Below are 23274 nucleotides of genomic sequence, written 5' to 3'. Positions count from 1 at the left end.
GTACTGTAGCGGGAATTTCTAATAATGTACACTCACAGCCTTGAGAAATTTCATAGAAATAGCACCTGGAGAAACAGCATATATCAAGAAGCTGCGTTGAGGATGTATCAACAATGATGAAAAACATTTTTCATGTTTTCCTTAGAATAATAGCCTTCTTACAGACCCCAAGGCCAGACCCAGAAGGGAGTATGACTGGGGTCATGAAAGCATGGACCTTTGAACAGCGGGTTGGGGTCAGGTATGAACACCGCCTACACACTTGCTGACTGTTCCCGAGACCACCCCATGAGGGAATGGCCTGGGGAAAAACAAGGAGATCTGGCCTATGTCAGTGCAGTGCCTTGGGAAAGATCGATCAAGGAAAGTAGTCTACAGTCAGGATTAACAGCTGGACTCAGAGTGGACTCTGCACCTCAGTCCGACAGAGGCTGCAGGCCCCCGACCCACTGCACCAGATTTCGTGCTCTGCTCTCATTCTCACTGCTCGCTCCTGGACACTTAGGGCAACACAATACGATTTACGTTTTGTTGTCTTTTCCTAATGCACTGCAGCGATTTTACCTCTACAGTTGTGGTGACTAGATGGCCACCTAGAGCCAGGGCCCCACCCCAATTTCTAGAACCTGTCCTGGCCAGAAAGGAGCGGCTGAACAGCTCTGGTACTCAGTACCAACGTAACCCTGTAATTAGCCCAATGTTATCCTCTGTTCTTTCAGTCCTATTAAATGAGGTTTTTTCCAAGCTCTGCATCCTAGTTCTGCTAACGTGTGTCCTGTTTTACCTGATGACATGCCTCAGACCTAGTCCTACAGAGAAGCTCTTGCGACTTCAAAGTAAAAGTTCCTCAAACCAACCTGCCAACTGTTGTCCACTGGCATGTATTTAGAATTCTGTTGGTATGCTGGACTAGACCCATAGCAGGGTCTATCAAATCTAGTGCCACCTTTATCCCAGCAAAAGGATCTAATTACATCGTTTGACCACTTCTTTAGCCTTCATGCTGTGTGCCATGCCTAGCAGTATGTCTCATTATGAAAGGATATTTAACATCTTTTAAAATGTGATGCCCCAATCAGAAAAGCAATGTTCAGATGTTATCTGATGGCAAATGTGAACTCTGTTGTTAGAGATACTATACTTTTATTAAGTGAATTGAAGTCACCTTGACTATAAAATCATCAAACTTTTAAAACATGATTTTCTAAACATCTTTGCCATAGTGGGTACTTTCTCTTTTACTGATTGACACAAAACATATGCTGGTCCCATAATATGAACTGCATCATAACTGAATCACAACAAAGCAAATCTGGAACAGGGAAACTGTAAAAAAGAATTATATCAATGATGATCTAAAGCATCTCTATAAACTATAATCATAAGTTATATAAGTGAAAGTGAAAATGACAGATTTAATGGATTACCTGCCCAAGTTATTTATTCAAATGCCAGGAGGCAATTTACCATAAAAGTGTTTCCATATTTTATTTCCCTTATATGAGAGAGAAGTCTCAGGTGTGTTTACTTATATTATCAATTTACCACCTCATTAAATTCTGGAAAAATATTATAAGGCATAATTTGGAATTATAACAGCAGAAAAGAAAACACCAATGAATTCTTTTGTTCTTGAAATTTTTATTTCAGTTTAAACAAAAAAGAAATGTTACTTATGTCATCCAGGGACAGGTGGGACACTATGATTATCCTTCATAACTGTTAGCTGGTGAAGGTCCAAATGAGAGGTGTAATCTAGGTCTAAGATGCTTATTGTTCCAGGTTATATTTACTTTCCAAAGAGATAATGAAAATAAGTCAAAAAGATGATAAAACAGATTTATATGAAGTCACATTAGAAAATCTGATAAAGTGATGTCTAATGCTTTGGGAGTTCTGCTCCCACTTAATACTCAGAAGAATAAATTCTTAAAGACCAGGAGCAGGTGGTTTATCCTATACATATTAGACACAATGATATGCACTTTCATCAGTTTGTTATGATTGTTAGGACTCAAGATGTTATTTAAAATCTAGATGTAGGCCAAGACAGTTGGTCAGTGCTAACAATGGAAAATGTACATTTTGTTAGAGGAAACAAAAATCTGACTATTAGCATCTTGACTTAATTTACAATTATTAAGTCCAATTTTAATTTTTACCAAAAAAAGAAATACAGCAGCAATTGTTACACACCTAAAAAAGATTCCAAATAGAATGTCCCTATTGACAACAACAATCAAGAAATTCGAATTCAGTCTACAGAGTTTATTTCTGATCATGTAACAAACTTTCAGTTATTTCTTTGAGTCTGCCTCTGTTAACAATGTACAACTTGTCAGATAATTACATCACTGATTTTCAAGCTCTCTTTCCACAACATTCTTCCCCTTTAACTAAAGGTGTACCTAGAAATAATGAGACAACCTGAATAGCTGTAATGACCTTCAATAATTCTGTCTTACTAATCACTTGATCTTATTCCAGTGAAGGCTAATTTCAAATTTATCCAACAGCCTTTGATTTCAGAATTACTTATGATAGTAGAATACTGCATCAAATACAGAAATCTTGATCAAGAATCTTCTACTTACATCTCATAAACAATTATCTTTCTAAACAAACTATTTACAAATGTAAAATATGCAATATTGTTTAAAATAAATATACAATATATAGTTTCTACATTCTCAGACAGGCTTAAAAATGAGGTAATAAACACTTAACTGATTAAACCTTTTGCCATTCTGGAAATGGCTTAGGGAAATAATGAAACAATTTCTTCTTAGGTTTTTTCATGTTTTCTTTGAATGCTTCTGAGTACGTCCTTTTCTATTCTGAAAAATTATGTAAAAAATCCTTAAGCTTCGTTGGATAGTCTGTCATCACCCCAGTGGCTCCCAAATCAAAGGCTCTTTTGTATTCCTGCTCTTCATTTAATACCCAAATGTACACCTGAAAATTAGAAAAATGAGAAGTATAAGAAGAAATTTTAAAACAGCAAATTATCTTTATGTCAGCATGTATCCACTACACTCTCAGTACACTTAGAGACAACCTTTTAATAACCTGCAATTTAAAGTTTTTCTGGTAAGTGGTCTGAGGTGGCCTCTAAAAATGGTCCGCTATTCACTTAACCCAGAAAACTCCACAAAATCATGTAAATCAAGAGGTTCAAATCTTCAGGCTCCCTTTAAGAACACTTGTGAAACTGCCCAGGCCATTAAGGGTATGCATATCTGGAAAACCACCAAGTATTTGAAGGATGTCACTTTACGGAAGCAACGTGAGTGCCATTCCATCATTACAATGGTGGAGGTGCTTAGGTATGCGCAGGCCAAACAGTGGGGCTGAACACTGGGTCAGTGGCCCAAAAAGTGCTGAATTTTTACTGCACATGTGCAAAAATGCAGAGTCATGCTGAACTTAAAGGCTTAGATGTAGACTCTAGATGTAGATTCTCTGGTCACTGAGCACATTCTGGTGAGCAAATCTCACAAGGCGTGGGTAGGACTTACAGAGCTTATGGTCAGATCAGCCCAGACATGAGCTCTCCCTGCCCCACTGAGATGACCCTTACTGAAAAAGAAGAGATAATTGTTCCTAAACCAGAAGAGGAGCTTATACCGAAGAAAAAGATACCCAGGAAAAAACTGAAGAAATAAATAACTTATGGCCTCGGAATAAATGCTGCAAAAAGAAAGAAAGAAAGAAAGCAGCAGCAGCAAATAAAAGCCAAAAACAAAAAACTCTGCAATTTAAAGAAATCATTGAGCCCTTTAAACAAATTCCACTCTGCTCACTATCCCACCCTCTGGCTTCAGTTCTTCTCACCCACCTATAGGTGAACTCTAGCTACTGAAACACCAATACTATCTTGTTAACTATAAGGCAGAGCTTAAGGTCTTCATCTGAAAACCAGTAAAAGCAGCAGGGTTAGGACCAAATCAAGTCAGTTAGAAGTTACTGCCCTTTAAACTTGTGTTGAACTGGTAAACTATGCTCTTTCTAAAATGCATCATTACAAAAACTTACCTGAATGCCTCGGGCAGTGAGGTGGTCGAACAGAGCTTTTCTCATTAGTAAACTAGAAGAGAAAAGCATAAAAGATTTAGGTACTCCTTAGTCCTAAGGAAGGACTAAAATTAGTCCTCAAATCTAATTCAGTCACAGTTTAGAGTTTCTAATCTCTACTTGGATTTAATCCCAATGTTTCAGCAATATAAGCAAGGGACGGCCTCAAGCAGTAATAGCTGTTGTGGATGCGTTTATATCTTAACTGCTGGATCTCCTTTCTACTCTTTGCTGCCATTCTTCCTGAAGCAGCTCAATGGAGACCAGGCTTCCTCACTTCTTCTGCTGGCGCCATACTGAAAGTGAGAAAGAACTAGGGAGTCTATATTCCTAACTTTCCAAATCAAAATAAGGCAGTGAACTTGGGTCAACTTCTATAATGTCACAGTCCATTTACAAAATGAATTAGTCTTTTGTGAGTTATCTTAGAAACGTAATGTTCATCAATTACACTTTTATAAAGAAAAAAAATGGTTTTTTTTTCAGCTCCAAATAACTCAAAAAGTCAACTTTTAGAATACAAGTCACTTGAGCAAGATGAAAGCTTTTTGTGCTGAAAAGTTATACATATTATTTCTATTCTGTTTAGTGTATTAGAATGATTAAGTAGCAGAAATGAAAAACCATATGCATTTAACACCAGCTAAAATGCATCCTTGGGAATTTCCTGGTGGTCCAGTGGTTAGGGGGGATAGGTTCAATCCCTGGTTGGGGAACTAAGATCCTGCATGCCATGTGGCAGAGCCAAAAAAAAAAAAAAAAGCATCCTTAAAAACTACAAATGACATCAGGAATAAAGCAAAAAAGAATAAACCTTGTGGCACAGAGAAAAGATAAAACTAGTTTTCAAACTCTGAAAGAGGAGCTAAGGAAAAAAATGGTTGTGATTTACTACTATTATTTAAAAGCACTCAAAGCATTCAAGGTTCCATTTTCTTTTCTTTCTTTCTTTGGCTGTGTTGGGTCTTAGTTGTGGCATGTAGGATTTTTTTTTTTTTTTTTTTTTTAAGTTGTGAACTCTTAGTTGCGGCATGTGGGATCTAGTTCCCTGACCAGGCATGAACCCAGTCCCTCTGTGCTGCAATGGAGCATGGAGTCTTAACCACTGGACCATCAGAGAAGTTCCCAAGGTTCCACTGTATTTTATTTTTTTTCACGGTTCCATTTTAAAGCAAAATGGAGGTAGGTTTTACCTAAAATTCCACTCAACATGTCTTAGAATTTAAGGCATCTCTAAAGTAGATGTTCACTGCATAAGTGGGGCTTCCATTCTGCTGTTAAGTCTCAGTGTAGCTCTTCCTTAGAAATGTGCCGTTAGTCAATCTCACTCTTACACGTGTTGTGTTGCTTTATACGCTTCTTTTCACCATGTTTTTGACTGCAGGCTAGTGGAAACAGTGAGTAAGCAGCAGGGGGCGGGTATATATCCCAGGTCTGCTACTGACACACCACGTAAATCATTTAACTTTGGGTAGCCAGGTGCTCGGTTTTCTCCTGAGTTTGACAAGATTATCTCCCAATTCCTCTTAAGGTTTTGTGACTAGTAATTAAGCTAGTTCTAAATGATTCATACATATCCATTTGTATAGTCAATGTTCAACTCATCCTGTTTACAAATTACACATAGAAAGGCTGCTCTAGATTATAAGCATCATATTTAAGAGTTAAAACAATAATCCGTACATCAAGAAACTAAAATTCTTACATATCAGAAAGCCAGATGAGAAACTTCTGACTTCTGGACATGGTGTGTGGTTCTTTCAGCCTAAGGGAAAATAAAATTTAAATTAGAAACACAGGAATATATCAGTGTGATAAAACAAGTTTAAGAACAAAAATCAGTTCCTTGATTGTACTTGGCATATGCTTCAGTTCAGTTCAGCGGCTCAGTCATGTCTGACTCTGCGACCCCATGGACTGCAGCACTCCAGCCTTCCCTGTCCATCACCAACTCAGAGAGTTTACTCAAACTCATGTCCATCGAGTTGGTAATGCCATCCAACCATCTCATCCTCTGTCGTCCCCTTCTTCTGTCTTCAATCTTTCCCAGCATCAGGGTCTTTTCAAATGAGTCAGCTCTTTGCATCAGATGGCCAAAGGACTGGAGTTTCAGCTTCAGCATCGGTCCTTCCAATGAATATTCAGGACTGTTTTCCTTTAGGGTGGACTGGTTGGATCTCCTTGCAGTCCAAGGGACTCTCAAGGGTCTTCTCCAACACCACAGCTCAAACGCATCAATTCTTCAGCACTCAGCTTTCTTTATGGTCCAACTCTCACATTCATACGTGACTACTGGAAAAACCACAGCCTTGACTAGACGGACCTTTGTTGACAAAATAATGTCTCTGCTTTTTAATATACTGCCTAGATTGGTCGTAAGTTTTCTTCTAAGGAGCAAGTGTCTTTTAATTTCATGGTTGCACCTGAGTTAAAGTCACCCATTCCAGTCCATTTTAGTTCACTGAGTCTTAAAATGTCGATGTTCGCTCTGGCCATCTCCTGTTTGACCACTTCCAATTTTTCTTGATTTATGGACCTAACATTCCAAGTTCCTATGCAACATTGCTCTTTACAGCATCAGACCTCGCTTCCATCACCAGTCACATCCACAACTGGGTGTTGTTTTTGCTTTAGCTCTGTCTCTTCATTCTTCCTGGAGTTATTTCTCCACTGACCTCCAGTAGCATATTAGGCACCTACTGACCTGGGGAGTTCATCTTTCAGTGTCCTATCTTAAAATCTGGGAAAGGACAAAATTAAATTAGAACAAAGCCCATTTAGATTCTCTATTTTCATGATTTCAAGCTAACTTTTTGCTACACTCTTCAAAGTTTAAAATTTAAAAGTTATATTTCTGGAGATCCTGGGTACCCAGAACCCATGTTTTTTCCTTTTTTGGTGAGGCCTCTTTCTCTTGCCTTGTCTGCTATAATTTTGTATGCAGTAGATGTAAACACATAGCCAAACTTTACTATGTATTAAATGATATTTGGGGTTAAAAATGAGATTAAAAAAAAAAACAAACCCCTAAAAACATTTCTTTCCTTTCACTTTCAATATCTGAAGAGCTAGGCCCATCCTTTTAAGACATCTTTCCTACTGAAAGAGTACACTTGACTTTCAGACCTACAATGAGTTCCTTCAGCCTCTCTGATGCTAAGAGCATCAGCTGTATCATTAACTTTGGGCTATGCCCAGAGGCTTCTCTGAATAGTTAAGTCTCTCCACTGTGAAGACTGCTCAGCCTCTCTTGGAGTTATAGTGCACAGTGATTTTCATTCTCCCCAGATCTTGATTCTTGTTTCCTTTCTAACTCCTTTTGTCTACACTCTTAGGATTACTCTGAGTCTCCCAACTTAAATTCATTTTTTAAAAATTTATTATTTATTTTTAAATTTATCTTTAAATTTTTGGCTGTGCTGGGTCTTCGTTGCTGTGCACAGGCCGCAAGCAGGGACTACCCTCTAGTTGCGGCAGGCGGGCTTCTCATGGCAGCGGCTCCTCTTGCTGCAGAGCACAGGGCTCCAGGCAGGCGGGCTTCTCGTGGCAGCGGCTTCCCTTGTTGCAGAGCACAGGGCTCCAGGCACGCGGGCTTCTCGTGGCAGCGGCTTCCCTTGTTGCAGAGCACAGGGCTCCAGGCACACGGGCTTCTCGTGGCAGGGGCTCCTCTTGCTGCAGAGCACAGAGCTCCAGGCACACGGGCTTCCTGTGGCAGGGGCTCCTCTTGTTGCAGAGCACAGGGCTCTAGGCAGGCGGGCTTCAGCAGTTATGACATGTGGGCCCAGTAGTCGTGGTTCACGGGCTTAGCTGCTCCTCAGAATGTTGGGATCTTCCCCAATCAGGATCAAATCCATGTCCCTTGCCTTGGCAGATGGGTTCCTAACCACTGGACCACCAAGGTAGTCCTTTAATTTTTTCTCTTTTCAGTTTTTATTTGAAGCTTTGTAAATAAACTCTTTCTATTCTAACTCTACCCGAGGTAGAAAGTTCTAATTGCAATGTCAGGAATCCCAAGAATCTAAAAACTTGATATTACCTCATTAAACACAAACTATTATGTTGCCTTAGGAAGTATCCACTGTCTTTCATTAAAAAAATATACAAACAATATTCTACCACTGTCTTAATCCATAATCACTTTTAAAGAAAAAATTAATTCTAGGAAATCTATAATTAATAGAAAAGTTAATTCTATTAAATCTGAAATTTAATAACATTTCTTCCTAAAAGGAACACCTGGAGATGATCTCAAGAGCACAACAGTCCATTCTAGACCAGAGGAAAGCAAAGTAGTTTAGGGATAAATGGCTAGGAACTATTTTAATTTAGCAAATGAAAATAGTTTATTTGTAGACAAGAAGTGATTTCTGTTGTTTCATCTGAGAAACAGCTACAGAAATTGCTAATAAATACTATTATAATCAGGAATAGATAAAATAAGCATACACATAACTAACAAAGTCAAACTGGAAAACAAGCATGAAACACAGATGCTGTGTATAAGAGTACTGACCAACTTCTTTTTCTTACTGATATTTTCTAATGATTGCTGGATGTTCAGCTTGATTTTTTATAGTTCTGTGGGGACGAAAAAAGTTCTCATGCAGGTGAAACCACATTTAAATGATATCCAGAGAAATTTACAGCTAGAAACGACATTCTAAGCATGTGGGATTGTGAGATGAAGATCTTTGTTAAATAAAAATGATAAAGATAATTTAACGATAAAAGCTATCATTTATTGAGTGCTTATTATTTGCCAGGCAATGCTCTAAGTGTTTTATACATTTTTAGCTTTGTATTAACAGTAAACTAGTGTGTGAAAAGCAAGGCTTTATACCCAGTAGAGAAGTTACACAATTATGAAGTATCCGAGAATCCCCTGGACTACAAGGAGATCAAACCAGTCAATCTAAAGGAAATCAGTCCTGAATATTCATTGGAAGGACTGATGCTGAAGCTGAAGCTTCAATCCTTTGGTCACCTGATGGGACAAACTGACTCAATGGAAAAGACCCTGATGCTGGGAAAGGTTGAAGGCCGGAGGAGAAGGGGACGACAGAGGGTGAGATGGTTGGATGGCATCACCGACTCGATCGACATGAGTTTGCCCAAGCTCTGGGGGTTGGGATGGACATTGAGTCGGTGATGCCATCCAACCATCTCACCCTCTGTCGTTCCCTTCTCCTCCCATCTTCAATCTTTCTAAGTCTTTGTCCTAGTTTTCCAGTAATTGATGACTGATGAAAACAGGGTAATCACTTACTTCAATATGATAGAAGGCATCGGGATTTCAAAAAACTGTTCTCGAATGGGCACAAAGGGCAAGAGGCCTGTGAAGAACAGGCCAAGAATGAGCAGCACACGTTGTAAACTGAAGAGTATAGGAATTTCCGAATTCTAAAAGACATAAACAATATCAGAGGATTATTTCACAACCTTCAAATTTTCCCAAGACTGTATCTTGACATCTGTTTAAAGTATTCCCTAAATCATCAACATCCACTTCCAAACACACCACACTTAAAATGACTGCTCCTTGACAAACGGGTCAGGATCTTTGCTGGAGCCCTACAGTATAAACCGATACTCAAGTTTCTCCATTCTCCACGGTGCTAGTCTTTATCACCAGAGATTAAATGTATCAAATTTAATGCAACGAGATAAAGAAATAATGATATGAAATATTCAGTAACCGTCTACATATTCAATAACTATACATATATATTTTTTAATAGGATATGATACAGATATATGTTAATAGTATTGCAAATATTCACATTTTCATCTTGCAAAACTGAAACTCTATACTAATAGTAAACAAATCCCCATATTCCCCTCCCCCAGATCCCCCATGTCTATCTTTAAAACAAAAATTTTAATAATAAAATATACTGAAAAAATCATGCAAAAACATATTTTATTTAACATTCAGTCACTTAAAAATATGTATCTATTTATTGGCTACTTAGCTGCGATACAGGGGATGTTTTTTGCGGCACGCGGGATCCAGTTCTCTGACCAGAGACTAAATTCAGAGCCTCTGCGGTGGGAGCATGGCGTCTTAGCCACTGGCCTACCAACCAGGGAAGTCTCCATCTACTCTTTTTTAGATTTCTTTCCATTTAGGTCATCACAGAGCACTGAGTAGAGTTCCCTGTGCTAGACAGTAGGTTCTTCTTAGTTACCTATCTTATACATAGTAGCATATATATGTCAGTCCCAATCTCCCAATTCATTCCACCCTCCTCCCATTCTTTCATATTTTTAGCTTCTAGCATCCGGGAATTAAAGAGCGAATATGAAATTCTTATACATAGTAATTTAAGAATTATAAAAGATGCATGAATTACATAAGCATGTTCATAGTACAAATGACAATTATTGTTGAGACATTCTTCCTTAGGTGTTTGAAAACTACTGCTGAAATCTTGGGAGTTTTTAGATTCTAAAATGACAGAAGCCCAGAGATGTCTAGAAAAATAAGTGAATCAAGGGGAATGTTCTGTGATTCTGGGCCAAAAGTGAACATGTTATTCTGTAATAATTATAAACTCACAGGAAGTTGTAAGAATATACTAGAGTCCCATTTATTCTTAACTCAGCTGCCCCATCTGTAACCAGATGTATCAAAACCAGGAACTGACAGTGATATGTTACTGTTAGACTGTGGACCTCACTCAGTTTTCACCGTTTTTAAAACTTGTGTTCATCTGTATGTGTGTATAGTTAGATGCAGCTGTAATCCATGTGTAGATATGTGTAATCACCACCAGTCAAGACACAGAACTGCTCCATCACAAAAGAGAATTCCCTCCTGCTACCTCCTTAATTAAATGAATAATTAATTTCATGTGTACCATTTTCATTTTACTGAGATAAATCCCCAAGAATAAGATTGATGATTAATATGCTAAATGTATGTTTGGTTTTCTAAGAAACTACTCATTTAATTAAGAGTGGCTATTTTATTTTACATTCCCATTAGCAATGCATGTGAGATCCAGTTTCTCCTCATCTTCTCCAGCATTTGCTATTATCACTATTTTTAATTTGAAAAAAAAAATTGAATGATGTAAAAAGGGGCTTCCTTGGTGGCTCAGATGGTAAGGAATCTGTCTGCCATACAGGAGACCCAGGTTCAATCCCTGGGTTGGGAAGATCCCTTGGAGAAGGCAACAGCAACCCACTCCAGTATTCTTGCCTTGAGAATCCCATGGACAGAGGAGCCTGGCCAGTTACAGTCCATAGGGTCGCAAAGAGTCAGATACGACTGAACAACTAATACACATACAAAAAGATCAGCAGGTCATGAAGTCTCCAGTACATTATCTTGCTTTGGTCTCAGTTCTATATTTTTAGGGATCTGAAGTCACTCAGCCCATTGATTATTCTGTTCTGTCCTTTTATACACAGATAAATAAAACTTGTTACTTGCCTTAATTAGAGCCTCATTACTTTTGATTGTACTTTTAATTATAATGGTGCTGATTTTGGGTCTACGCTTTCCTTCTTTGCCAGGAAGGAAGGCCTTTTCAAAAGAATTCTTTGTATTTCAGAATTGCAACTTGTGTCCTAATATTCCTTCTGCATCATCACTTGTATTCTGAAAGAGAATCTTCAATGCTTAAGATTTTTTAACTCTTTGTATTTCAAATCCTCTTAGCTAAATTTGCTTGTAGAGGCTTAGTATACCATTTCAAAATATATCCAATTTTTATAGATATATTTTCTTCACACAGAAACATTTCAATTGGTGGACGGCTGTAATTCAATATGCTACCTGATAATCTTTTCATACTGTCCATTCTAAAGGAAATCAGTCCTGAATATTCATTGGAAGGACTGATGTTGAAGCTGAAATTCCAATACTTTGGCCACCTGATGCGAAGAGCTGACTCATTTGAAAAGACCCTGATGCTGGGAAAGATTGAAGGAGAAGGGGACGACAGAGGATGAGATGGTTGGATGGCATCACCAAGTCAATGGACATGAGTTTGAGTAAACTCTGGGAGTTGGTGGTGGACAGGGAGGCCTGGCATGCTGCAGTCTCTGGGGTAGCAAAGAGTCAGACACGACTGAGCGACTGAACTGAACTGAATTGAACCTGATAACCATGATTTAACTCTATTTGGGAAGTAATGTAAAGAAAAGCTTGAGTTGTAAAGTTGAAGGACTAAGTACTTTCCTTCATTCAAAATTACGCAAAAAAATTTTGATTACCTCACAAAAACCAGACACTAAAAGACACACATATATAAATAATAAAATGAATAACATGTTGGCAAACAACTAATATTATCATGTGAAAATAATAATTCTGTGAGCCAGTCCAATCATAGTGAACTTTACTGCAAGGTCCATTATCTACTAAATCTATTATCTATAAATTCATTATGTCTATTAGTAAACTTCTGGTTAGCTACTTCCATCCAATACTATCTGTCTTTGTATCAAGGCTATGAAATAAGATATTTTTAAAAAATTATGACTGTAATTACTTAACTTTTATAGACATACAACAACAACAAAGACAGATCATTCTGTATCTTTTTTTTTTCCCATCCTGAATTGTTTTTGAAGCTTACCTCTTTGTAGCACTTTTCTACAATTTCATAGCTGGCATTACCCCACACTGTTATGTGTTCTCGTCTGTACTGCTTCACCAACTCTGAAACCTACATGTGAAAATCCAAAATTTTATTCATGTGACTCTTTGTAAATCCACTTACATGATTTTACTTATAAAATGGGTTACAACTATCTGTCGGTGCATAGCATAAAATTTTGAAAGAACTGATCATTACATTCAGATTATTTCATAAAGTACAAGAAATTACATCTACCATTATATGATTTATCTAATAGAATACAACTGTTTAGTAACTGGACATAAACTAAGTACAAATGAAACAAGTGAAACTGGAAGAAGTTAATTACATAAATGCCACAGCCATGGGGGTTCACAGGAGCTCACGCTTATCCATGACTGAGACATGACAAGTCACTCTGAAAACAGGCTTTCCTACAGTAGAGTGATCTCTTCTACCAGGGTAGTATTTAAAACAATGCTGGTCCCTAGAGTATCACATTTCCTTGAACATTATCAATCTATGTAGGCACCTGCTCTAGCCATATTTAGTTCGTGAAATAGGATTGCAACACGTTCAGAGGAGGCAATGCCTTAAGTACCTTCTTAATCAGCAAATTGTTGTTGACTTTGATATCGATGTTAATGGGAGTGTTAGGAAAGGCCTCAAAAACTTCCTTCAGTAATGGAATTCGGTTATCTTTTCCTTCACATTGGCATGCTGAGAAAGCAAGATTTTTAAATGTATTTTTAAAAGATCACTTTTTTGATGATTAGAAAAGTTAAGAGTATGCAGTCATAACAGGACATTTACAAAATGATGCAAAGTATAAAGAAGAAAAGAAAAATCATCTAGAAATCCAACAATTTAGATATAACCATTGAGACCATTTGGTGTACTTTCTCTCCTCTTTTTTTCCTATACATAATCTAATGATGTTATAATATAGTGTCCCTTCAGGTTTTAACTTGATCTTTTCACATAGGTAAAAATAAATGTTAGTATATTGTATTTATGATTATAAGTTTTCCATTATATTTTTTGAGATAACTGTAGATTCACATGTAGTTTTAAGGAACAATATAGAGATTTATGCAGGGTTTACCCAGATTCCCCAATGGTAACCTTTAGCAAAACTGTAGTATGATATCATAACCATGATATTTACATTGATAGAATCCATGGAGCCTATCCTGCAATTATTATTTTAAATAAATTTAAGAGTTTAAAATTTAACCATTCTCCTTGAAGGATAACATAATCTGTCACTCCAAAATATACCATTTTGGCATAAGGAATCTTTTGAAGCAAAGGCAATTGAGAAGAAGCAGATACAAGAAAAGTTCTCTATGCCCATCCTCTATCTGCCTAAAAGCAAGACTAAACTGTACAAAACATAAGCAACAACCCTCGACCCTTATCAGCACCACAGGACTCTATATAACAAACCACTGATTAGTCTTTATATTCCATCAACCACCCATATTTACCTTCCCACCATTTGCCACTCTAGGCATTCAAAGTCCTTTTTTCCTTTGTCTTGTCACTTCTCTGAAAATTTACTGAATTTTGTTTGCTTGTCTAAGATGCTATATAAACTCAAGTTCTACCCACATCTTTGAGTATTCATCTCTGAGTTTCCTCCATGACACATACACATTAATAAACTTCTGTTTTTCTCATGTTAATCTTTTTTGTTACAGAGTCTAGATGAGACGCTGAAAGAATAGAAGAAAAAAATTTTTCCTCCCGTAGACCTTACTACTGGAAACTGAGATTGTTTCTAAAATTTTGCTATGATATCATCAGTGAATTTTTCAGAGACTGTGAATAATATGGTTAGGCAAGGGAAATGGATGCTAATTCAGTAATGGGTTGAAGAATTATATCAATGCAGTTATTCAACGAAAACTGAGACATGAAAAATCAGAAGAGGATTTTTAATTATTCTTTTTATTTTCTGAGGGTTATTTTATTCTTTCCTTAGTTCCATTTGCTCTAATTACTTATATAATATATATACACTCTATATAACTATTATAAAATTTCCCCTTCCATCTGAAACTTCAATTCCACTAATGCGTGAATAACAAAATTGTGAAAGATCCTTTATTTCATCCTTATTGTACAGCAATTGAGTCTAAGTTCTAAAACTTTTAAAAACACAGGCTCGTGTGAAAAGCAGCATGGGAATGGGAAAATTTAAAAAAAGAAAAAATATGTTATCATTTTGTCTGTTCTGTATTCTATCCTTACTGCCTTTTTACTATGCTTTATAATTCAGATGGGGCTCTGGGTCATTCTGATGGGACTGTTAATCATTCGGCTTTGTCTCTAAAAATATGGACCACAGGAGATGTTGCCTAAAATAGATCCTGTACTTTTGAACTTATCAGAGGTCCATTTTTATGTGAAGAAGATGTGCTTGAGAACAAAGCTAATATGATGAAAATGGAACGAAGAAATGGAAATAAGAGACAGACAAATTATTGCTGTCTATTATTGCTGTCTATTGAGCAACTGGAATCAGTTATGTTTGAAGGCATATAACCTCTAGACTTTTTAGTTATGAGAAAACAATAAATTATTCTTGTAAACTTCTCTTAAACTATTTTCAGATGGATTTCTAGTACTGATAACTCAAAGAGTTGACTTAGACTCAGAACTGAACTATAAAAATTAATTACGTTAATATACAAAAATCTAGCTATAGTTTTTATCTAACCAGCAGTGTTCCTTCCTTAGGAAAATTGCATCTCCTGCATTCCAAATTGTTTTGATTGGGCTGTCAAAAACAGGACCTTCTCCTCACTCACTCTCACAAGTAGGCAAATGACCTAGGTCTGGCCAATCGTAACGGCCTGTCCCTTTATCCACATGAACAGTTCAAGATGAACACATGACCCAAGTCTAGCCAATCAGTGCCTTTCTCTAGAACCTTTCATAAGTATGGTCACAGTAAAGGTAGGGGTCACAGTACAGGCAGGATGTGAATTTATAGTTGTCAGTGATCATATTCCTGCCACATGCCCAAATCCATCTGTAGTAAAAGAAGACCCAAGAGAAGCAGAACAACAGAATAAAGCGAAAGAGTCCTTTTATGTGCCCAAGGATCCCATAATGTTTAATTATGATCCTCTCTAGGATGATCCACCATATCCTAGAGAGTTAATGGTAAAAATAAATGTCTTTTTTCCCCCCTTAAGCCAGTATAAACTGGTCTCTGTTACTTATAATTCAGTTACTTGGGAATACTAACCACATTTCAAGTACTCAACAGTCACATGTGGCTATTGACTATTATATCGGACAGTACAAATGTAGGACATTTCTATCAGTATAGAAAGCTCTATTTAGGCAACTCCATTCTAGCTAAATTTTTGTTAGCTTATTCAATGTGGAAAAACTAATTTTGCAGTTGAAAGAATTACTATGGACAATAGCTATTCACACCTAAGTAAGATGTATGCAAGGATCAACTTAGAAAAAGGTCAGACAAAACTAACTTTGGGAAAGCAACATGACACATTACACAATAAGGGTAATACTGAATCAAATAGTGGGAGGGAAACTGGGAAATGAAAATATGCTAAGAGAATGTGTGCTAAAGTGACGTGAAGATATTTAAATTAGATGACTCAGTCAGCACAGAATAAAGAGTTGGAGGAAGAAGTTTGTCCCCAGTATTGTTCAGGCAGAGAATAACCAGTGGGGAAATACTACCAAAAGGGAAAGAGGAAAATAACATGAAAACATGGACGCTAGATTCAGAGTGTGCCATAGGATGTGCTGGTTGATGGAACACATGAAGTGGCTCTGGAGCATACTAGAACTCTAAAACAGATCACTACAGTCAAATCTAGATCCAAACCATGTATTTTTCATGGAAAAGAGGTTATTTTCAAGTAAGCAGGACAGATAAAAATAAACCCTTTGGTTAAACACATTTTCATGTTCCTTAAGTTTACTTTTTAATGTAGCCTGTGGTACATCAAAGCACCTTGATACAAAACAAAACACTCAATTCTTCTTCACCTCAGTTGTGAACCACAAAGAAAGAAAGAGGCCTAAAACCTGTATTCCTCTGAGAGTTGATTCCCTCTCTCCCTTTTTCTTTCTCTCCCTTCCTCCAGTATTTGAAGCAAACAACAATTCCAACAGGGGAATAGAAGAAGAAAAAAACTGAACAACTTTCTGCCTAATCTGAGTCAAGTTTTTACAGTACCGTATATATCTGTTTCAAATACAAAAAAACCTCACGTTTGAGGCACAGCCTTTAAGCTAATTATGATATGACTTGACTACAATATGAACGAAGGATAGTTATTGTTAATCAATAAACCTGAGAGTACATGGCATTGCTACTAACATGCGATTTGAAGGGACTCCGTAGCTACAGGGGCAGTATAGATAGCTGAACACTGGCCTGGTAAGGAGAAGACCTAATTTCTAGTCCCAGGTCTGTCATTTTCTTGTTATATGACCTTAATCAAGGAAATTTACACATTTAGGATTCAGTTTACTTTCTGTAACAAGAGGAGACAGGGTTAGATGATTTCAAAGGTCTCTTCCCATTCAAAAGTTTTATGACTTATTTGGGAGATATAAAACCAGGGGAAAAATTTTTTTTTTTTTTCCCACTAAGCATCTTATAAACTTTGTGAGGCTTTGGCTTTGCTCTCTACAAAGGAAAACTTGGGAAAAACTTCACTTAGGAAGTTTTCTTAATTTTTCCAAGTCCGCAATTGACACCAGTACTGAATAGCTTTCCAAGTTATAATCCTACTAATTATAAGAATGAAAGGTGTTTCATCAAATCAGCAAAGGCTTAATGATACTTACTTGGAAGCAAAGTCAAAAAACCCCCCACAAACATCACATTGAAACGTCCTGTAGAGACAGCCCATGCAAACAGGTTTCTGATTTTTATTTGGCTCTCTAAGGTTTTTTCATGGGGTCGCAAAGAGATGGACATGACTTAGTGATGAACAACAGCAACAACAAGGTTTCTCAATCAAGGAGAAATTATACTGGCCAATGTTAAGTTTAGCTCACAGAGTGGTTACAGGTCTTCTTGAAAATTAGTATCAACAGATCCTTGACATTTAACCAAGGTTTCAACTATACTCAAGCTTTACCAAGGACCATGACAAGAACATCATGCAGTTTTCCTGAGTTACATGTGAATCACTCAAAACATGAGGTTGAATTGTCAAGGGAAGGGAGCTCAGCACCTGTAACTCGAGGTGGTGTGTTTTCCATCCTAACGTAACTAACACATTGGACCAAGGGACATGTCTCTTTGAGGGAAATGTTCCCTCAAAAGAAAAAAAAACAACTATGTTGCTGATTAGAAAAGGAAGATGACTAGGAAATGGATGGTTTATTTGACTAACGGAATTCTCTTACTGATTTAAAATACGGAGTAGCTAAAAAACATAGAATGAAAAAATTACAGAATCGGCAAGGATATGAAAGGGGTCCCTTTAATTTTTTTTTCACTTATTATTCTTATTTATGATGGATTATTTACTATAAGTTATAGTAATATTCTAGAATTTGAAGCTTTAGAAGTGCAACGTATCCCTAATAATATCTGGGTTTCTCATAATTAATATTCAGACTTAAATGAACTAAATTTAGATAGAATGAGTCAGTTAATAAATCTTTGGGCATCATCACCTCAGGTTTAGATATCCATCAAGATTTCAGATTTGTAGGCCTATGCAAACAAGCTTTGAGGGAAAGACTTTTAGTTAGAACTTCTTATCAAGTTAATACACATGTATTTCTAATTCTCAGCATAAATGAATACACTTAGTATATTCATAAATGAATATGCTAGTGTAAACATTTTGTCTGCAAATGTAAATTATTACCTTTTTGAAATGAGACATCCAGTTTGCCAAGGTAAGGTGGGAGTTCCTTTAAAAGATATGATTGAAAAAAGTTAACTCTCAAAAAATAAAAAGCATTTTAGCATCTTACATTAAGACATTAAGATTTGCTTCTTTGAAAAATACAAAAATGAAATCTACAAATGTTTATATAGTAAACTCTTTAGCAGAACAGCCCTGGCAGCAAATTGACCATATAATTACTGACTTTCATGACCTACAGGAAATCTGTACTGATACAAACCATTTGTCAATAATAAATACACAAAGATCTCAGTAGAAAAATATCAGCAATAGACAATTCAAAGGGAAAAAAAAATCACCAAGAAAAAATCTTCAAACTCATTAATAAGGAAATGCTAATTAAAATTTAATCTAGCAAATCAGGAAATTCTTTAATTATAGTGTCCCAAAATGGTAAGGGTGTGGCAAAATGGAAATTCTTTTAATATCAGATAGAAAAAGTCTTTTAAACACTTTTAAAAACCAAGCTGGCAACAGCAACTTTCAATATATTTTAAGAAACTATCGGGAATTCCCTGGTGCTCCCACTGGTTAGGACTCTGTGTTTCTGCCTCGAGGTCCTGGGTTCAATCATTGTTCAGGGAACTAAGATCTCACAAGTCACATGGCCAAAAAACCTACAACTATAATATTCCTAATTTTTTACCCAATAATTTCCCTGCTGAGAGTTAATTTGTGTGTGTGCATTAGTCGCTCAGCCATGTCTGACCCTCTGCAACCCCATGTACTACAGCCTGTCAGGTTCCTCTGTTCATGGAATTCTCCAGGCAAGTACACTAGAGTGGGTTGCCATTTCCTTCTCCAGGGGATCTTCCCGATCCAGGGATCAAACCCAGGTCTCCTGCATTGCAGGAGATTCTTTACTCTCTGAGCTGCCAGGGAAGCCTGAGAGCTAATTTGGTGAAATAATTTTATTTATTAAAAAAATTTTTTTAATGTGGACTATTTTTAAAGTCTTTATTGATTTATTACAATATCAGTTCAATATTAGTTTATTTGGCTGCAAGGCATGTAGGATGCCAGCTTTCCAACCAGGGATTAAACCCACACTCTCTGCACTGGAAGCTGAAGTCTTAACCCCTGGACCACCAGCGAAGTACCAGGAAATAATTTTAAATATAGAGAAAATTTTATCTTTACAAAACTTTATCTTTACACACATATAAATAGATGTTCAGGGCAATGTTATTTCTAATGGTGAAAGCAGAACTAATTCAAATACCCAGCAAATTGGAATGGTTAAAAATAACAATATATCCACTCAGTATAATAACTTCAGTCCTTTGAAATGTTTATGAAAAATAAGCATAGATCTGAAAAAGCTAAATAATGTATGATTCCAACTGTATGATACTTTGGAAAAAACAAAACTATAGAGACAATAAAACGACCAGTCATTGTCAGGAGTTGGGGAGCAGGAAGGATGAATAGCCAGAGGACAGATAATTTTTAGGACAGGGAAACTATGCTGTATAACATTATATTAGCGGATACAAGTTATTTTCATGCATGTCATATCAAAACCTATAGAATATACAACATGGAGAGTGAATCCTAATGCAAGCTATGAACTCTGGGTGATGACATGTCAGTGTAGGCTCATCAACTGTAACAAATGTGCCACTAGGGAGCAGGATGCTGATAGTTGAGGGAGGCTGTACCTGTGCTAGGGCGGTAAGTATTTGGGAAATCTCTACATATTCTGTTTAGTTTTGTGTGGATATAACTCTTCTAAAGAACAAAAGTCTATTAAAAAAAAGGAAAAAACTGAACTCATGCCATAATGTTAGAGTGTTTAAAAATACAATATAAATAATATACAATGAGAACACAACCATATAAAAGACATTCAGAGTATATATACAGATAGTATCCTGTTGACATAAGTTTTCCTTAGGTGGTAGAATTAGGCATTGTTTTTCTTCCATTTATCAGTTTACTATAATGACCATATAAACTACTAAAATCAGATTTTTTTAAGGGTTTTTTCCTATTCCCAAAGACTAAAACTAGTTCATATATATAATCTGAATCAAATAAATTGTAGAATATTTGCAACAAGTTGAACTTCAGTAGTTTTATATTTGGGCATTTTAGTAATTTTGTTGAAATATTTATCAAAATAAGTCTTCAAATGTATGCAATGAATACAAATTCTCACTGGAAGTCAGAATAGTTTTTTAAGTTTCCTTTGACATTCATTAATCTTTAACTTTTCTTCTTATTTACTGAAGCGCTATCTGGCACTTACCATTTTAAAAAATCTTATTAAAATACCTATTAGTTATTAGTTTATCATGCATTTTTACTTACACAGTACTTGAGATCAGAGATGTTTACATTGATCCCTGTTGATCTCTTTAGGTTCTCATCATGTGACACTACAACTTGCTCATCTTTTGTGATATGGCAGTCCAATTCCAACATATCAGTTCCAATTGTAACTGCGCTGAAGAAATACAAAGAAAAATAATGACATTCTGTAACATATTTAGGTTACATACATTAGATGAAAAAGATCAGAGTGACATCAAAACAGCAGAAAACCCCATAATACTAAAATTTCTCCTCAAGATTATTAATTATGAATAACTGATATGAAAATATTCTAAGTGAACTTAGAATAAATAAGAGACTCATGTTGCTTCCTTTCCATAACAAGCAATCCCTAATTTTGGCAACCCAAAATAAAGAAAAGGTTTCCCTGGTGGCTCAGTGGTAAAGAACCTGCCTGCGAATGCAGGAGATAGATGTTTGATCCCTAGGTTGGGAAGATTCCATGGAGAAGGAAATGGCAACCCACTCCAGTATTGTTGACTGGGAAATCCCATGGACAGAGGAGCTTGGTGAGCTATAGTTCATGGGGTCTCAAAAAAGTTGGACACGACTTAGTGACTAAACAACAACACAAATATAAAGGAAAGAACGCTGGACCAGAAGTTGAGATTTGGGTACCAGTTTCTACTTGGCTATGAACTTGCTGTGTAACTTTGGGTGAGTACATGTCCCTCTCTGGGCCTATATTTCCACATCTATAAAATGAAAGCTTAAAGAACAAAAAACGATGCCTACTTCAGCCACTTAAATTCAGCACAGGATCAGAAACTCTATTGGGGAAATTAAGCAAGGAAAAAAAAAAGCACCAAAATTAGAAAAGAAGTAAATTTATCACTATCTGCAGAGGACAAAGTCTCATATGTAGATACAAAGGTTCCACACACTATTGTCAGAACTTAAAAAAAAAACAACCCAGTGAATTTCAATACAAAACAAAAACACAAAAATCATTTTTATTTCTGTACACTAAGATAAAAATCTGAAAAAGAAATCGTGAAACAATTTCATTTACAACAGCATCAAAAAGAATACAAACTTAGGAATTAACTAAAGAGGTGAAAAGCTTCTACAATGAAAACTACAAAACACTGTTGAAAGAAATTAAAGAAGATATAAATAAACGCACAGACACTCCATGTTCATGGACTGGAACACTTAATATAGTTAAGATGTAAATACTATATTGATCTATAGATTTAATGCAACTCTTATCAAAATTTCAATGATTTTTTTGCCAAAATAGAAAATCCATCCTAAAATTCATATGGAAGCTCAAGGAAGCTCAAATAGCCAAAACAATCTTGAAATAGAACAAAGTTGGAAGACTCACACTTTCTAATTTCAAACTTACTACAAAGCTTCAACACAATGTGGTACTAGCATAGAGACAACATACAGAGCAAAAGAAGACAAAGTCTAGAAATCTTCGCAGATATGGCCAAATGATTTTTGACAAGGATGCAAAGACTATTCAATAGGGAAAGGGCAGTCATTTCAACAAATGGTGTTGAGAAACCCAGATACTCAAACATGAAAGAATGAATTTGAATTCTTACCTAAAACCATATCCAAAAATAAACTTAAAATGAATCAAAGATCTAACTGTAAGACCTAAAGTGGGAAAAAAAAAAACTCAGAAGAAAACATACAGAAAAGGCTTCATTGAATTGGACTTGGCAATGACTTATTGGATATGACACCAAAAGCACAGGCAACAAAATTAGACAAATTGAGCTTCTTCAAAATTTTAAAAGTTTGTGCATCAAAGGACATTAATAGACAACTCACATCAAAAGGCAACTCACAGAATGGGAAAATCACCTATCTATTAACATCTACAATACACACAGAACTCCTAAAATGAAACAACAAGAAAAACAATCAGAGTGAAAAATGAACAGACATTCTGCAAAGAAGATGAGTCAATAAGCACATGAAAAAGATGCTCAATATCATTAATCATTAGAGAAATGTAATCAAAATACTTCACTCCCGTTCAGTTCAGTTCAGTCACTCAGTTGTGTCCGACTCTTTGCAACCCCATGAACCGCAGCACGCCAGGCCTCCCTGTCTATCACCAACTCCTGGAGTCCACCCAAACCCATGTCCATTGCATTGGTGATGCCATCCAACCATCTCATCCTCTGTCGTCCCCTTCTCCTCCTGCCCTCAATCTTTCCCAGCATCGGGGTTTTGTCAAATGAGTCAGCTCTTCGCATGAGGTGGCCAAAGTATTGGAGTTTCAGTTTCAACATCAGTCCCTCCAATGAACACCCAGGACTGATCTCCTTTAGGATGGACTGGTTGGATCTCCCTGCAGTCCAAGGGACTCTCAAGAGTCTTCTCCAACA

The 23274-nt window shown here is 36.5% G+C and overlaps 1 protein-coding gene across 9 annotated transcripts in view; it reads right to left on the bottom strand.

Annotated features, from left to right (window-relative positions):
- Positions 1-1624: 1624 nt before the first annotated feature.
- Positions 1625-23274, bottom strand: part of GDPD1 (glycerophosphodiester phosphodiesterase domain containing 1) — a 49707-nt gene continuing 28057 nt past the window's right edge. For 8 of the 9 annotated variants that reach the window (XM_060395141.1, XM_060395142.1, XM_060395138.1 and 5 more), the window contains 8 exons: positions 20900-21035; positions 18545-18590; positions 13267-13385; positions 12663-12752; positions 9341-9474; positions 5780-5839; positions 4036-4087; positions 1625-2955 (listed from right to left, as the gene is read on the bottom strand). In XM_060395141.1, the coding sequence (XP_060251124.1) occupies positions 2833-2955; positions 4036-4087; positions 5780-5839; positions 9341-9474; positions 12663-12752; positions 13267-13385; positions 18545-18590; positions 20900-21035 (760 nt within the window). In that variant the 3' untranslated portion in view covers positions 1625-2832. Of the gene's footprint in view, positions 2956-4035; positions 4088-5779; positions 5840-9340; positions 9475-9916; positions 10237-12662; positions 12753-13266; positions 13386-18544; positions 18591-20899; positions 21036-23274 lie in introns of those variants that run through there. The other variant, XM_060395145.1, reaches the window with a different exon arrangement.

Source organism: Ovis aries, chromosome 11 (assembly GCF_016772045.2).
Source record: "Ovis aries strain OAR_USU_Benz2616 breed Rambouillet chromosome 11, ARS-UI_Ramb_v3.0, whole genome shotgun sequence".
In the NCBI taxonomy this organism is placed as follows: Eukaryota; Metazoa; Chordata; class Mammalia; order Artiodactyla; family Bovidae; genus Ovis; species Ovis aries.
Note: the sequence above shows the minus strand (reverse complement) of the source record. Positions and strands in the feature narration are given on the sequence as shown.